This window comes from Fundulus heteroclitus, chromosome 16 (genome assembly GCF_011125445.2).
Source record: "Fundulus heteroclitus isolate FHET01 chromosome 16, MU-UCD_Fhet_4.1, whole genome shotgun sequence".
NCBI lineage: Eukaryota > Metazoa > Chordata > Actinopteri > Cyprinodontiformes > Fundulidae > Fundulus > Fundulus heteroclitus.
In genome coordinates this window covers 22,388,536-22,402,396 of record NC_046376.1, presented here as the reverse complement: position 1 = coordinate 22,402,396, position 13,861 = coordinate 22,388,536, and the positions used below count along the sequence as shown (strand labels likewise).

At 39.8% G+C, this 13,861-nt stretch overlaps 2 protein-coding genes across 3 annotated transcripts; both read left to right on the top strand.

Annotated features, from left to right (window-relative positions):
• Window positions 1-550: 550 nt before the first annotated feature.
• Window positions 551-6,013, top strand: gid4 (GID complex subunit 4 homolog). Of its 2 annotated transcripts, none has more exons than XM_021321414.2 (6): window positions 551-944; window positions 1,252-1,311; window positions 3,498-3,605; window positions 4,257-4,358; window positions 4,445-4,572; window positions 4,660-6,013. In XM_021321414.2, the coding sequence occupies exons 1-6, from the start codon at window positions 720-722 to the stop codon at window positions 4,721-4,723; spliced, it is 687 nt and encodes a 228-aa protein (XP_021177089.2). In that variant the 5' UTR covers window positions 551-719; the 3' UTR covers window positions 4,724-6,013. The 2 variants fall into 2 exon arrangements, with proteins under 2 accessions (XP_021177089.2, XP_021177088.2); XM_021321413.2 differs by having other exon boundaries at window positions 554-944; window positions 4,445-4,575.
• Window positions 6,014-6,104: 91 nt separating this feature from the next.
• noxo1a (NADPH oxidase organizer 1a) lies at window positions 6,105-13,180 on the top strand. The gene is made up of 8 exons (XM_012872369.3): window positions 6,105-7,323; window positions 7,408-7,488; window positions 7,584-7,656; window positions 7,745-7,928; window positions 10,733-10,923; window positions 11,007-11,120; window positions 11,208-11,325; window positions 12,337-13,180. Exons 1-8 carry the CDS (start codon window positions 7,258-7,260, stop codon window positions 13,061-13,063), a joined length of 1,554 nt encoding a protein of 517 aa, XP_012727823.2. The 5' UTR covers window positions 6,105-7,257; the 3' UTR covers window positions 13,064-13,180.
• Window positions 13,181-13,861: the final 681 nt, after the last annotated feature.

Sequence of the window (13,861 nt, the reverse complement as noted above, 5' to 3'; positions counted from 1 at the left end):
TTAAAAACCGTATTTCACTCTATATTCACTTACTAAGCTTTTTTATTTTTCAAAGCTGTTGGTCAATGAGAAAATCAAAAAAAAACAAAAATAAATAAATATGTATATAAACATGTAGCTGTGAAAAACAAGAAAAAGTTCAAAGGCCCTGGCCACTTGAGTTTTTGGTTTTCAAAACAAGCAAACAAGCACTATTAATTACTCCTCTCAACATATTAACACAATTTAAAACTTGTTTAACCATTTTAAATGATTAATAAAAATAATAATTCACTTTTAATAGAGAAAACAATCATAATTAAGTAGTTCCAGATTCAAAGCAATATTCATTGACTTATTCATTTTTAGCTGATTTACCCATACAGGCTTTATTCTTATTAATAAAAATTAACCTGTGAGTTTATTAAAAAAAAAAAAATCTTTTTTTTTTTTTTTTTTTTTTTTTTTTTTTAGTTCCCGTGGTGTTTAAATACAACTCCCAGGATTTATGGCGACACGTCAGCCAATAAGAATCGCGCTCCTACCAACCTCGTAGTTTTTAGCCAATAAAATCCAAGGAAGCTAAGCGATTACCGGAAGTGTCGCAAGTCCTACCCTCCGTCCTGCGGTCTAATGAAAGCAAATACATTTGAGCAGCCTGTAGGTTGTTTTTGAGCTAATAAAACTTCTGTCAGTCTCCTTCTCTGTTTCCGGTTGTGGTGTGCTCGGTGTTGAAGTTCATGACAGTTACTGACGGCGGTTCTTCAGCGCTCACCATGCCTGTCCGAGCAGAGTGCAGCTGTCCAGCCGGCGCGGCCTGTCCATCCTCGGCCTGTCTTGTTCCCCCCGCGCCGATCAACACCCACCAGCCCGGGGTGGCCACCTCTCTGCTCTACAGCGGCGCGCAGTACCGGGGTTATCAGAGGAGCAAAGGGAACTCCTACGACGTCGAAGTTGTTTTGCAGGTAATTGGAAAAAAAAAATATTATAACCCCCTTAAAAATAGCTTAAAGATTATTATTTTTGCTGTGTTTTTGTTTTGCATATAGACGTAATTGTTAATTTTTAACACCTGTGTAAAAGCTTTGCGCCAGGTGATCATTTGATTGGAAGAGTAGACTTTAAAATATAAAATGCGATGCATTTTAGCTTCTGCGTTTAAGTATTTGTTTAAATCCCTCCTCCTGCTGTTTTTTTGCACTATGCCTTTGCACTTTTTGTGGCCCTGTGCGACATAACCAGATGTACCTTGAATCTGTTTGCGCTTGACAGCATGTGACAATGGACGACTCCTATTTGTGTGGATACCTGAAGATCAAAGGCCTGACTGAGGTAAGCCATGACAAACTAGGTCAGCTGTAGTAAAACTAACCTTTATGCTTCCATAGGCTGAGCAGAACAGACTGGTTCACGCTTGCTCCAGACAAGCTAAATCAAGAGAATGTTAGATTGGTTAAAATGGACCGATTGGAGACCTTTTCAGCCAGATACCTTTTTAAAATATGCAACATGGAGAAAGAAAGGGTCCCCAGGTCTGGAGGTAAGGTTTGTCCGTGGAAGATGAGCAGTTATGTGAAATAGTAACAGTGAAATTTGAATGTTTATAATGGGAAAGAAAATATTGTTTTCTGTGTAGAAAAGTTTTTATTATTATTCATTTGAAGGCCAAACTGTTTAGTATATGACTGAAGGGATCCCCAATATTTTTTGAGCCACAGGCCGGTTTAATATTAGACAGTAATTTCACGGGCCAGCCTTTAACGTTTGGAGGATAAATACAACAAAATAAAATGGTACTACCAGCATAAGAAAACTGTATATTTACTAAATATGATATTAATATTCACAAATATAAAGTGCATAAGAAAAAAACAACTCGCATAATGCTGAATCAGTGGAAGCCCTGAGCTTGTTTCTCTGCAGAGACTGTCCCATGAAGAGGTAATGGGAGACAATGACACTTGAATTGGGCTGCTTGTGCCCATTTTACTTCATAATCGAATGCTTTTGCTCATTGCAACAATCCTTACGTGCTACCGTCACTGCGCAGCCGCTCCTAGAAGTTCATGGCAAATGTCTTTAGTGGCTGCCAGATCAGTTCTTCAATGGCTTCCTAGCCTTAACAATACAGGTAGCCACCAAGTATGACACTAACTGCGCATTTGTTGACATGACCGAGACATGCGTCTTGACATGGATGTTTCTGACAGAATCTGGGTGCGTTTTTATTAAAATTTACACAAAATTTACACAGCATGTACAAAACGACCCACAGCCAGGGGATAGGGAGAAGTGTATTACAGTACATTATGAGCTTTTCTTAAAGATGGTATGTTAGTCATAGACACTGTAGGACGTGTCCAGTTCTGTTTATTTATTTTACACAAATTCTAAAGGTTTTGCAGTTAAAACCAAATATTTAGTTAAATGGAGGCTTTATTAATGCAGTGTGTCAAACGCATTGCTTCATTGTGTGACATCTTGGGGAAAGTCAAAATAGCTGATGGTCTCACCACGTCTGGGTCACCAATGATGACCATTTCCAGATGCTTGAAGGTGCCGCGTTCTTCCGTTGAAACGGTTCTATGCAGGTTTTAAAAACCACGGGAATGTCCAGCCAGCCATCACGCTGTCCGGTAATGAGACGTTGCCTGTGACCCAGAGATGAACGTGAAACGGTGCAAATGTTGACCATGATCTTGATAAGATGCTGGCTGAGCCCAATTACTTACAAAGTCAGTGTTTTATTAATTATTATTTATTTATTTTGTGGCACCAGTGACCTATTATCGAAAGTAGGTTGACAGGCTCAGCTCCGAGGCTGAGAGGGGGCGAGGAGAGACATGTGGCAAAGGTCCACTTGGTGGAGTCGACCCTAGGACGGCTGTGACGAGTATTAAGACCTCAGTCGATGAGTGCAGTCATTGCGCTGATTACATTTGGAAATGGGCTCCTCACTGGAGAGCCATGGTTCAGGGAACTTTTACGTATCTGAACAACATATGGATGAGGCCGTCCCAAACTGCAGGCTTAAGACAGATCAAGGGTGACTGTGAAATAAGAAGTACTCCCAAAACGCTTCATCCAAGGCCTGCAGTTTATAAAAGGCCAAATCCTACCTTGGAAATGGGGAAATTAAATTAGGTTGGGCATTTTTTATGTTTGGAAAAGGAAAAGTATACCATGGAAAAATATTTCATTTCCAGTTACTCACCAATCCAGTCTTTTTCTTAGCCAGTGGTTTTTTTATATTTTTTTATTTTTTTTTTTTTTTATTTTAGTATTTTTGCTGGTTCCATGTCCAAAGCCTGACCTCTGTTGAAACCATCTACCTTGAATTCATCATGAAGGTTTTTGTTATTGTTTCTACTTTAAATTTGACCGAAAATAAGGTAGAAAACTTTGCTAATTGGTCTGGTAGAGTCCTGAATGTTGGGCTGAAAAAATGTACAGGAACCTTGCTCTCAATAAGCAACATTAAGGTTTTTCTTCTCCTTTATGTCTTTTATGTGCAACAGGAGTTTCCCACCCTTACAACGTTCTTTGTCGGTGAAATAATCAGCGGCAGGCGGCCTTTTTTAACGCGGAAGTGGGACGCAGACGAGGATGTGGACAGAAAGCACTGGGTATGTCTGTCTGGGTTCTACGTGTGCTTTTACCAAATGTTACGGTATAATAGCAATATCCGTTCAGAATGAGCAGCGGTCACAACCTTCATTTTAATTAAGTTAAATTTAAACTATTTTGTTGTTTGTGTTCTTTTTTTTTTATTGATAGATAGATAGATGGGTAGTAACTTTTGGTCCAAATTTTAATCACTGATCACACCTCTGCTGAATATGTGCTGTCACCTGAAAATGCATAGAAGTGATACGATTGCTGTCAAGTGTAAATGTGCGGCATCTCTCAAAAGTGAGTACCTCCTCACATTTTTGTAAATATTGTCATATCTTTTCAAGGGACAAACTGTGATAAAAGTGTTTACACCCCTAAGTGAAAATCATTTCACCTTTTTCTCTCCAAAGTTGTCATGTTATAAGGTCTCCAGTGTTAAAGGGGAGCAGTTGTGTTAAATCTGGGGTTATCACTCCTAAGGCCACTTAAGGACTGTTTCATATGACTAAAAAGCATGTGGACACCAACATTTAGTATCTTCTAACTGGAATTTTTAGGGTCTCAGGATGTAATAATTTGTCAGATTTTATATGGCTGATGAAAGAACAGGTTTTAGTTCACGTGTTTGTGATTGATTCCCATATTCCCCATTCTCTCAACAGGGGAAGTTTCCGGCTTTTTACAAATATAGCAAAACATTTAACTCGGACAACTTTGACTATAGTGCGTTGGAAAACAGTGACTACATTTTCATGAGGTGGAAGGTGAGCAGGTTGTTCCTTCACTTTTTTTTTTCTTACTTTCTTTCTGAATTATTCTCCAGTTTTTGGTGCTTGTTGTTTTCTTTCAGGAGCAGTTTCTTGTTCCTGACCACACGATCAAAGACATCAGCGGCGCCTCCTTCGCTGGCTTCTACTACATCTGCTTCCAGAAGTCCACAGCCACCATCGAGGGCTACTATTACCACAGGAGCTCAGAGTGGTAATACAAGTACAATTTCCACAGAAATATCTTCTCTTTCGTATACAGTTATCCATATGAGCTTTTTTTTTCCAATTTCTGCAGGTACCAGTCACTTAGTCTAAACCATATTCAGGAGCATAGTATGCCTATTTATGAGTTTCGGTGATTAAAAAGACACACTGTGTGGAGAGACGGCTCATACCGGCCTGCGGTTAACTGGAACATAAAGCCGCAACACCGATGGAGGACCTGTTTTCCTCTCTGGGAGGAAACCAACAAGTTGCCAGGTGCTGTTGTCCTAACCTGATAAAAGGAAAGCACGGACTGAAGAAGAGTTGCACTGATGAAGATCAGTGACGCATAACAGTTCAGACTGAGCTGCTGAAGTGAAGGCAAATAATTTGTTACTTGCTTGTTTTTATTTAATTTATTTGCCACTCAGTGTTTATTGCTCCATTATCGAATATCACAGTAGGCTCTTGATTGTAGAGACACGTTGCACTTTTAGTGAATGATTGCAAAGGTTAAAGTGAATTTTGTTCAACAACAATGAAGATAATTCTTATACTCAACACTCAAAGAGATTTGTTGTTGGTTTATGGCTGAAGGATTGTATTATAAGCAAGAATAAGAGAAGTTTTGTTGCAAGCTGAATGATGAATGTTTAGTTGAGGTGAAACGGCTGAAAGGGTTCTAGTTGGATGCGGACAGGTGAATAATAACCATGTTTTTCTCAAATGGTTTTCTATGCAAGCCAAAGAATTCTAATGGAAAGATTTTTAATTGCCTCTTAAATGTTTAATTTATCATAATTTAGACTATTTAATTTGAACTAGAAGGTATTAAATTATTTGTGAAGATGTTTCTGAACGCTTAGACCCCAAAAAAGGAGAGATTTATGGTTTTGGCGTAAAGAGTTTTGCAAGGAAGCGGTGAATTTTCCTGTGAGAGGTTTTAGAGCTTAAAACACTGAGCTTCAGGTAAGGTGAAGGCACCTTGTGACACCTGAAAGTAAGGAGGAGGGACCAAAACCCAATTTCTTACTAAAAGAAAAATATGTTGCCTTGCGCTTTAAATTGCTTATAAAGCTAAATTTCTCCTCCAAGACAAACGTCTTAGGCTGGGATTTATTTAGTGTAATAGATTGGAAAATATAGTTTCATCCTATTGGGATCCTTTAAATTTTTCTGAACAGGGATGATGTAAGTGCATTTGGCTGGTCAGTTTTATAGCTGGGTTAAAGCAAGTCGAAGTTAAACCAGTAAAATGACAAGCATACGTCACAATCATCAAGTGTTGCTTTTTATTGATTATTATTTTATCATTAATCATTTAACAGAAAACGTGCAATGGAAAAGAGCAAAAACTTAAGAGTGTATCATGTAGATTGTTTCTATTTTGATCATGTTGAGCAGAGTGGACATTAAAGTTGAATAAAGTATTTTATAAAAATGTTTTCAATTGCCCTTTGTTTCTGTGAGCTTAAAACAATGGACTCATCACTTTTTGTAAGGAATCACAGATTTTATGGAATAATGCCAGGGAAGTAATCTATAAATGTGAAGAGTTACATCTATTAAATATGCCGGACATTTCATGCAGTAAAAATACATCCTTTACAGATGCCATCCTCTAAACGACGGTGCCTCTTTATAATCTATAAACTTTGACGTATGACTTCCTATTTAGTGACATTTAATTTTTTGATGTTTTATTTCTGCTTATATGCTGCGTTTTCATAAACTTCAGGGATACCAGTTTTCTTCTCAGCTGAGCTGAAACATTCGTCACTACCTCTGGATGGCAGCAGCTTCAAAGAGCAGAAGTAGGGAACCTTAACCTGGGATTTAACAATGTGGGGAAACTATTTTCACACAGGCCAGCTTAGTGTAGATGACTTTTCCCTCTAATAAATCATTTGAAAAGCACATTTCGTTTTTACTTGATTACCTTGGACCGATATTAAAATGTGTTTTTGACATTAAGACAAAAAGGCAAAAACAGCAATCTGTAAGGAGGCATGTAGTTTTTCAGAGCACTGCTTGACCTACTTTATTTTGAGATGTCATTAGGGTGTCAATAAAATGAAAGTGAAATTTATTCAACTGCTTAAATATAGGCTATTAAGAAATATATTTGTATCCAGTCTTTTAAACATGTACTTATTTACAGTCAGATTTGTTATAAAATATTTTTTTGTAGAAACAGAATTGATTTAGTTATTAAGAACTCAGTGGTGTTCATATTTTACCTCAAGTATGTTCTTTGTCAAGCTTTTGTAGCTGACAAACAGAAAAAAAAGCTTAATCCGGATAAGGAATTATTAAAGTCATCCTGTGTTAGAAGTGCCTGAGTATTCACTCATTTTTATTTTGTTTCACTGTATTTTAGTCTCAGATAAGTTGAAGGGCGCCTTCAATTCAATCTGCTGGAACCGATTAAGCAAACCCATTAGTTTTCTTAAAGGTGCACATTTCTCACTGTCGACCGTGTTGACTTTGGGACATTGCAGGAATTCTTTCTATGCAGATGATCATTGATTTCCCATCAAAGAGGCTGTGTGAGTTGTCTGGCCACGCCTGTCTCTGGCTGAGGAAATAAAAACTCACCTGCAGGGTATCTTCTGCGCACTCCTGCGTGAGACTAAGAGGTGTGCACATACCTGCACAGCATTTCCTTTCTAGCCATCCAGCAGTCATCATGGGCCCTGAGCGTTATCCCATCAGCATCCGTTTAACTGGAGTCCTACACAAGGAGAAGACCAAGGTAAGGAGAAATGAAGCCTTTACCTTCATGAAAGAATTAAGCTTTAAGTTTTAGCCTTTATGAATATGTTGTATCTTCTTCCAGATGTTCATAACTTCTGTGCTTTGGTCGGATCAGAATGAGATTGTCGTTTACAGAAGTTTTGAGAATTTCAGAGAAATGCATGTAAGTATTAAAAACGCCTCTGTTTACTCCCTAATTTTGTGCAAAAAATTTTAATTATTTTTTTTTGTTTGTTTGTTTTTTTTGCTCCTTTATAGAAACAACTGAAGAAGAAATTTTCATCTGGAAGTAAACTGAATAAATCTGACAGAATCCTTCCTAAATTTCAAAGTGGGTGAGGGTTGCTTGGTGTAAATATTAAATGTGCAGCTAGACGTGGTTGGAATTTTTAAAAAATATATATATTTTTGTTGATCAGGCAACAAAGTGAAGCAGAAGAGCCAAGGAAAGGGGCCTGATAAATCGCTGGTGCGCATCAAGTATTTGCAGAAATACTGCAATGACCTCCTGAGCTGTGATCAACGGGTCTCTCAGTCTGCAGATCTTGTAAAGTTCTTGCAACCGAAGGAGAAGGAGCTGCAGCCGGAGTTCACCAAAAACTGGTAAGGTAAACCTCTACAACACTTGGAGCCGTTTAAAGGCATGCAATGAGCAGAGAAGATTATCAGAGATCTTAACAAAACTGGGAAAAATAAGAAAAAGAAAATATTGCTGTTAGATCTGTTAGCTCCATATCTGGTTATCAGGGTTTTCTGTCAATCATTTTTTTTGTGTATTCTGTCTCAATTCTTGCTATGAGACTAATGTGTAGTGTAGTACCGACATCACACTCATATTTTTGAAGCCGCTCAGTTTTTTTGGTTTTCTATTGTGTTTTTTTTAACTATTATGTCACAGTATTTCCTGCGGAGTTACCAAACAAGGGCTTATCAGTTTTTTTTTTTTTTTTTTTTTGTCTCTGAGCAATATTGTAGTCTAAGATGAAGGATGCTGAAGGTACAAGAGGATAAGTCATCAGATGTTCATTACACAATCCCACAGCGTACTACACAAGTGGCTGAACAGGGTGTTGAATGCTCTGTGACAGGGAGGAGGGCGAGGTGTGAAGTGTCTCCTTTAGATCTAAAGAGACGGCACTTAAACAAGTTGCTCTCAGACACGGACGTACTGCACTTGAAATAAGTTGATGGAGATGAGTTGTTCCAATTTTAAATGGAAAAATCTTATTCCATTGGCAGATCATTTTTAACCTGGCCAGCCAGATTAATAATATGTAGCACTCTAATTCTACACATTAGTGTTTGTGAACGCACAAATACCGCAATAATTCATCTTGCAGGCAAGGTTAGATAATCTTATTTAACTGCTCAAATCAAGGACAAATTCACTCATGTCAAGAAAATTTTACTAACTTTTAGTTTCTATTTTGCAGTGTACAAGCAATCAGGGGGAGTTTATGGTAAAGGAATTGGATGCCTATCATGCCAATTAAACAATAAAACTGATTAAAGTCTTAAGATTTGTCAAGAATTAATCTGTCTCTCTGATGGCTAAGGAAAGGGCCTTTTGATGTAATTTGGGGGTTCTTGTAATGTTGATCTGACATTGGAAAATTTAGAAGAAAAAAGAAAAGGGAGAAAAAAAAACTAGATTGTAAGTACATTTTAGTTTAACCTTCTTAAAAGGAGAGCTACCAGGGAAAGAACTGGAAAGAGGTCAGCCAAGTCCGTTTACTCAGAGAACTGTCACAGAGCTTCTCTCTAGGTGGTTTTATTTGCCACAGATAATCCTGGGATGGCAAGCGGCGCTTCTTCTTGCACCACCTGTTGGACGTCGCTTCCTCACTCTGGATTTAGCACCAAGCATTAAATTAAAAAAAAAAAAAAAGTTGCCAAATTATTCATAAGTGAGGAGAAAAAAAATTGAATCCTGCACAGCTTTACAGAGAAATACATGAATACAGCATGGCTTATGTATAAAAAAAGAGTCAGGATCAGGCCTTAGACATACTGCTGGGTTTTCTGGGACCTCATCCTCATGTATAAAGCACGCCTACGCTCAGAAAACCTGTGGCACAATGGTTATGCACAACTCAGGATGAATAAAAATGAACAGTGCATGAAAGTGTGCGGATATGGACACAAACTTTGGCCTGCCACGAAAATCTGTTTTAAACTTTAGATTTCTTTTTTTCTTTTCAAGCAGATGGGCTCAAGTCCCGAGGCATTTGTGTGAAAGTCCAAGTCTGGTCATATTATGATCAGCAACAAGCTATTATTGCGCTCAATGCAGCACCAAGACAGCACTGTTTGGCTTTGATAGACATTGTTGAATAAAACGGGTTTGAGCGGACAAACCTTTTATTTTTGTTTTTTTTAATGAGTCACTCAAGAAGCTGTTGGTTTGCTGCACTGCTCTATAATTATCCCTCTATGCATGTAGGCAAAGTCTGATTGTCTAACAGCATCGTTGCCATGTTTATTTGGACACGGGTGTGTGCCTTCCGAGTATTTTTACTGACTTGCATATGCGTTTAGAGGCGGGGACATGGAGGCCCAAGAGAAAGGTGCGGCTGCACCCAATTCCACGCAAATGTATAAAGGAAAGTTGTGTGGTAGGACGTAAAGGCACCCTTTTATACGTCAGAATATTTTTTTTTGTGTGCGCTTTAAGTTTCAACATTTCTCGTAACCACCAGCTTTTAACCTGAAAGCTACAGACTCTTTTATGGATGAGGCCTCTGGTTCTTTCTGACTGAACGCTGCTCAGGAGCTGAAGCCGTCAGGGCAGGACTCAACGAGCTGATCAACCAATCAGAAGCAGACTTCAACTAGCGTGCGAGACGAGTCGTGTTGGACAGCCAATAATAAAAATTCCACAATTATTTCTAAACCATGTTTTGCTAACTAAGAAAGACACAATGAAATCACTGAATTAAATGTCAATTATTGACATTTAAAATGTCAATAATTGTAATCAAGTTAAAGGTACAACTAATCATGTATTATTTCAAATATTTCTGAGCTTCCCAACTAGCAAAACATGATCATTCATTTTTTTTAAAAACAGCCTTTGGTTATTTAAACAAATTTAGATAAAACGTGGACCTATTAGGTCCAGGAAGGACATCCTGTTGAGCTGTAGAGGAAGGTGGAGTACTACAAGTGTATTACACCAAATCTGGTGTATTGGCGTACACTACACTAGATTCTGCATAGCTAAGAAAGACTTACAATAAAAAGATCTGATCAGGGGAGTTCATAAGTTTACAAGGTGTAATTCCTATTTCCAGAGGGAAGAGTAATTCAAAATAAAGAAGCTACTAAAACTTTCGATTTCGGATTGCACAACAAACTGGATGTACGCAGATGATAAATGCAGATATGTATCTGTGTATTTACTTCAGTATCATGATCATGCCCTCGGAGGACAAGATCGGGAGCTTTGGCGGACATGACACCAGCGGTAATGTGACCCAGCCATTCGTCACAGAGACCTACCGATGTGTGGCCCCCTATGAGACCAAAGACACCAAAAACAAACCTTTCAAAGCTGCTGCGGACGAGCGACTCGACGTTCTCATCAAAGAAAAAGCAGGCGAGCAACTCGCACCTCGAGCAGCGTTGGCAACGGATCCAGACCCGTTCAGGGATCTCATTAACGCATGATTTCATCTGCAGGGTGGTGGCTTGTAGAGAACGAGGAGAAGAGGATGGCCTGGTTCCCTGCTCCCTACCTGGAGAAGCTAGAAGATGAGGAGGATGAAGAGGAGGTGAACGGGATACCAGAGAAAGGTACCCACACAGAAACCAACACCTCGACTACATTAGCTGGTTTGTTGGAGAAGATTAGTCCTAAAGCTCTTTTTGTGCCACCTACAGGGACGCTTTACACAGCCGTCAAGAGCTACACTTCCGCCACAGTTGATGAAGTGAGCGTGAACATCGGTGCAGTGGTGGAGGTGCTGCAGCAATCTGAAAACGGCTGGTGGCTCATCAGGTAAAAATGTTCTCATTCTACAGGGACTGAAATGTCCTAGTAGAGGGTTATTGTTCTGCTATTTACACGTTTGATCTGCAACCAGCGTGAACCCGTTTGTAACTTAATGTTGAAATAAACATAGTTGCTCTGTGAAAGCTTTAGATGCTTGTTAGAGAACATCGGTGAACAAACAACATTATGACGATCAAGGAACACGGCAAATAACTCCAAAGCTTTAAGCGCCTCAAACATTTGAACCTTTTGGTCTCCATGCAAACGTTGCACGTCGCACTTAAAAAAAAGAAAAGAAAAATATTTCCCCACTGTGGAACATGGTGGTGGCAGTCCCATGCTGAGGGGATAACTAAATTGCTCAGAGTTGATAAGCAGATCTATTGAGCTAAACACATGGCAGTCCAGGAAGAAGTCTGTTAAAAGCCAGACAACAACCCTGAACATGCAGCCAGGGCTGCTATGGCATGTTCAAAGCGCATATATGAGTTACACTGCAAAAATGGATCTAAAAATAAGTAAAATGTTCTTAAAGTTAGTGTATCCGAGTAGGTAAAATGGATTATCTGCCAATAGAATGAGTATTTTGACCCCTAAAATAAGATAATTAGACATAATTATCTTATTATAAGATGATGGAGATGAATTGTTCCTATTTTAAGTGCAAAAATCTTATTCCATTGACAAATAGTCTTATTTAACTGCTCAAATCAAGGACAAATACACTAATTTTAAGAACATTTTACTTATTTATAGTTCTGTTTTTGCAGTGTACAACGGCCTAGTCAAAGTATAGACTTAAAAGACCTGCAGCTGTAATTGCTGTGAACATTGGTTCTATAAAGTATTGGCCTCTGGAGGCAAATTGGTACACAGGTTTTTATGTAGGGCATCAAAGTAAAAGTATAAATTTTTCTTTATTAGGCAGCTCAGTACTGTTAAAGTTGCTGTAATGGTTAAACTCCGTATGTAAATGTCCTTTACTGACAAGTTCATTTTCATCTGTTTTCCTGACAGACACAACGGAAAAGTCGGCTACATCCCGACGCTGTACCTGCAGCCCTACAGATACCCCCGCATCCAGATGACGCCTCAGCAGAACGCGCAGAACTCGTCCTCCCTCCTCACGCCCTCTGCTCCCCTGCACCACAGCCGTTCCCATGGCGCCCTGCCTCAGATTCCCAACTCCAGGCCCACCTCCCCCAGCCGGAGCCAACCAGAACGCTTCCACCGGTCCCAGTCTCTGAACAGCTTCTCTGATGAGCCCTACGCTCAGCCTGTTCCAGCGAGACGATCCTCCGCCACTCCCGATCCCGCAATGCCAGCCCCTCTTCCGGTCATCACGGTGCAGAGCGATGACGACGAAGAAGACGAGCAGAGCGGCGGCGGCATCCTCAGGGCAGAGTCCATGGACAGCTTCGACAGCGACAGCTTCAGCGACGACGCCCTCTCCATGTCTGCCGGCTCCTCCCTCAACCTGAGCGACAGCGCCAGCAGTGAACAGCTGCGGCTCTCCCGCACGCCCCCTCCCATGGCGAGCAACCGCCTCAGCCCAACGAGCCACCCTCAGGGAACTTTACTCCCCAGTGTCTCCGACCCCAACCTGTCCAGGGGGCCCAGGCTCCCCATGGTGCCCCCCAGACCCCGTGCCCAGGATATCCTCACCCGCTGTAGCACAGTCACCCGTAAGAACGTAACCAAAAGCAGGCCGTCACCGACACAGACCGAGGTACCCAGTCGATAAAACTTCCACTGTAAACGTTAGGTTTTATTATTGATACTCTAGTTTGAGCAGATTGTGTTCTTTGGCATCAACTGTGCAAATTGCTTTGATGATGATGTTGGGACATACATTTTTTTTAAAAAGACGAGTAGAAAACACATATGCTGCAATATTATTATGAGGAAGTCATGCTACTTAGGTGATCGATACTTTTAAAAAAAAATTAATATTAAAGTAACCTACCAACTGGATGTATTTCCCAACTAGAAAGTGCACAGGAAGAAAGCTTTATCTGCTCCTAGAGAGAAAAACTAAAGGATTATGTGTGCCATAAATTTTGTATGAACTCTTCTACATACTGTGCATATGATTTCTGTACATATACCAGGTAAATGCAGCGAAAACAATAAAAATATCTGGTGGATTTAAACCTCAATGTTTTGTGTCATACCTGAAAGAAAATGTTCCACACATGGGCTTTTTCTCACGTAAGAAATCTAAAACATGGTGAAAATCCTTCCCTTTCACACTTTGTTTTACATGATGTCTCTCTCACAGCTCTGACTCGAACTAGTAGTCAGATTGAACAAATCTCCTGTGAGTATTAGTTTTCTGATTCTTTCAAAAGATGCTCAGTTTAATTTAGATCTGGACTATGACTGGGCCATTCTAGCACGTTAACCTGCTTTGACCCCAGAACCCTTCGATTGCAGCTCTGTCTGCACGTTTGCAGCCGTTTACCTGATGTGACATGAAACTTCCCCCACCATGTTTCACAGTGGGAATGAAGCGCTCAGAGCCATTTTAATTTCCGCTGTA